The 3,092-nt window shown below is 35.5% G+C and overlaps 1 protein-coding gene across 1 annotated transcript; it reads right to left on the minus strand.

Annotated features, from left to right (window-relative positions):
* Positions 1–566: 566 nt before the first annotated feature.
* LOC106770330 lies at positions 567–1,402 on the minus strand. Its single transcript, XM_022785193.1, has 2 exons — positions 867–1,402; positions 567–791 (listed from the first exon to the last, which is right to left on the minus strand). The coding sequence occupies exons 1-2, from the start codon at positions 1,185–1,187 to the stop codon at positions 570–572; spliced, it is 543 nt and encodes a 180-aa protein (XP_022640914.1). The 5' UTR covers positions 1,188–1,402; the 3' UTR covers positions 567–569.
* Positions 1,403–3,092: the final 1,690 nt, after the last annotated feature.

A 3,092-nucleotide genomic window follows, 5' to 3' on the forward strand; every position in this document is an offset into this window, starting at 1 on the left:
ATATCGAAACATCATTTTAGTAAAATTTAAATGATTTCATAATGATAACAATTTCAATAAATGTCAGTTCACCCATCCACTTTCGATTATTTAAATTTTCAGACTAGTCTTCCACGTAACTTAAGTCACTTACAACCCAATTTGTATGGTTGTTTTGGAACAATTTACAATATTTAATATTTTGTTGAAAACGGAAACAATTTACAGTTACAAGGACATAACCAGTTCTTTATATTAAAAACAAAAGTACATTGTCAAAGAAACACACAATAAAGAAATCAGTCACGTAACTTGAAAGATTAAATAGCAATGAAGTAAATTAAGAATAGACNNACGTCCTTAATNTATTTTCATAAATATNATGGATCACTTAAGTTAACATAAGATTTCGTTACGTTCATCAACTGTGCAAATGCTTGCATCCTACTACTATACATAGATGACCACGCTTGTGCCTGAGGATAACAGTGGGTTGAGGAGATGATATTCACCATGGGCAAAGGACAACCTTCTTGTAGCTTAACCTGTGTTATACAAATTACAATATTTAATGGAGNCATAAGTTATTTTCAAATGAAATCACAAATTAATAAAATTACCTGCACGAAATGACATCCATGAACATGTCCTATACAAATTAAGCGATGTTGAGTAATATCAGAAGGTGGTGTGGAACGTAGTGGGAAGATAGTATAATTTTGAGAGGATGACATACACACTAAAATGACATTATANCGGTTAGCAATTGCATAACCAATGTCTGGTAATGTCATCCACTTGTTCCTGTTAGCCTGTTATGAATAAAATAAGTTGTTAGATAAAATAAATATATTAAATAAAATACATAAAAAAGGATACACACTTACCGTCGACTGTGGCTGCTCCACCAACAAAGACTGTTTCAGTTTGTCTACTACATCAGTGCCTCCTACTAGTCTTCCGTATTCATCACGCCAATTACTGAGTTCTTTATACAAATCATTTCTAATAACGGGCCATGAATCTTCTCCCAGTCCTAACAATGTAGCAATGCATCTATATCCACAGTTACCATAAGCTACAACATCAACAACGTCCACAATGAAGGGGTGAGTAATAGAATCAAACTGGTCTATCATTACAACTTTTTTTTTCTTCACTACATTTAGCTTTGTTTGTAATTTACTTTTCACAGATGNAGATTCCATGGTTGAATGAAAGGCGTCGACATACTCAAAATATGATGGATCCCGCGTAGTAGACCTTTCTATTCGTTGAACTTTTCTTTTTTTTTGCACCCTTTGTCTTGACTTTATCTAATGGAGGGACCATTGATGTCAATGTAGGACAAGTAATGTCAAGTAACTTCTGCTTAATGGTAACTTTACCTCCAATGTCAGCCTCATTGAATCGTTCTTCTATTTGTTTCAACANATCTTTAATGGATAGATGGGGCTCGATTTCATTTAATTCAACATTTGAGAAATGCAATCTTTGCCACATGATATGAAATTCACCCACAGGGATCATCCNAGGATCATACCGTGCTAATTCACATGCACAGGGGACACCAAATGTACGTCTCAATATGCATCCACACTTTGATGAGTCCAATCCTATCTGTTGCACTCTTTCCAGTTCATCGGCAATGAGATCTAATGCATATCGAGATACATGCCCAATAAGTTGTCTATACCTGTATCCTTTAAAAGGGTCACTTGTGAGCAATCGACTTTTTTCAAATGACGTCCTAATCTTATTGTGTTGTATGGTAACGAAGTTATGAATACTATCCCAACAAGAACACAAATCACCCATACTATTGCTCAGAATTGTCTTCAAACTCGCATGAGTAGACTCAACCCTGAAATAAAAAAAATAACATCAACAAGTGCAAATAAATATTTATCTATAAAACGAATAAATAAACTAACATTACAACATACCTGTTTGTGGTTGTGTTTCCTAAATGCATTACTTTGTTCGTCCATACCTTTACAAAATATGTACTGTACGGAATAATCCAAGTTTGATTCACATATTCAAAGAACAAAGGCCATTCACTGCTCGCGTATTGAAGACCATTCACATACTCAGCAAACAACCTCTCATCAGTGCAATCCATCACATTTTCCCATGCACACATCAACACATCCCAAGCCTCTTTAGAACGAACTAACATTTTGCATTTAGCTAAAACATTTTTATGGATGTGGAACCGACATAACATCTTATATGACCCAGGGAATACATTTGCAATGGCATTCATCAAAGCCAAGTCTCGATCAGTGACAATGACTTTAGGACTACCCTCAGATGTTATAAATAAACCTTTCAGCTTTTCCAAAGCCCATGTGAAATTACTCTGCCTTTCATTAGACAAGAAAGCAAATGCTGCTGAGAAGGTTAAACCTGTACACGTCATGCCCACAATCTCAAGCAACGAAAGTCTATATCTGTTTGTTTTATACGTGGAATCCATCATAAATACAACATTAAATGAGTTTAACAATTTCACCACATCAGGATGTGTCCAAAACACGTCAGTAATAACCTTTGAATCGTTGGCACACCTACTCCAATGAATGTACTTATCCCGGTCCAACAACATCATAAGTTGTTGTAGTTCAGTTCTGGACCCTCTTAATGATCGTTTATACGTTTGCCTTGCGTTGTAAATTTGATTAATCGTTGTGACATTTCGATTATTGTTTTGTTTAAGGGTTAATAAAATATTTGCAGGTGTAACTTTACTCTTTGTCATATCAACCAGTAATGACTTCTCACTCATATTTAACCTGCCAGCATAAGGGTGTCCAACTAAAGTTTCAGCCAGCTCATGATTGTGATGTCCACACATCACATTCAACACCCATCCATCCCCATCTGAACATGGTCTACCCTTTAATATAAATGGACACTCACATTTACGAGTGCCATATACATTGGGCAATGCATCGACTTTGTATTTCCGGTATTTTCCTCCTCTTTCACATCCAAGTTTGACGAACGTTTTTCTTCCCCGTACACCAGTAGCTTTATCAGATCTTATTATTACCACAACAAATCCTAAATCATAAGCCATTCCTCTTACCCAATTAATTAAGTGCTCC

This window comes from Vigna radiata, chromosome 8, assembly GCF_000741045.1.
Source record: "Vigna radiata var. radiata cultivar VC1973A chromosome 8, Vradiata_ver6, whole genome shotgun sequence".
Lineage (NCBI taxonomy): Eukaryota > Viridiplantae > Streptophyta > Magnoliopsida > Fabales > Fabaceae > Vigna > Vigna radiata.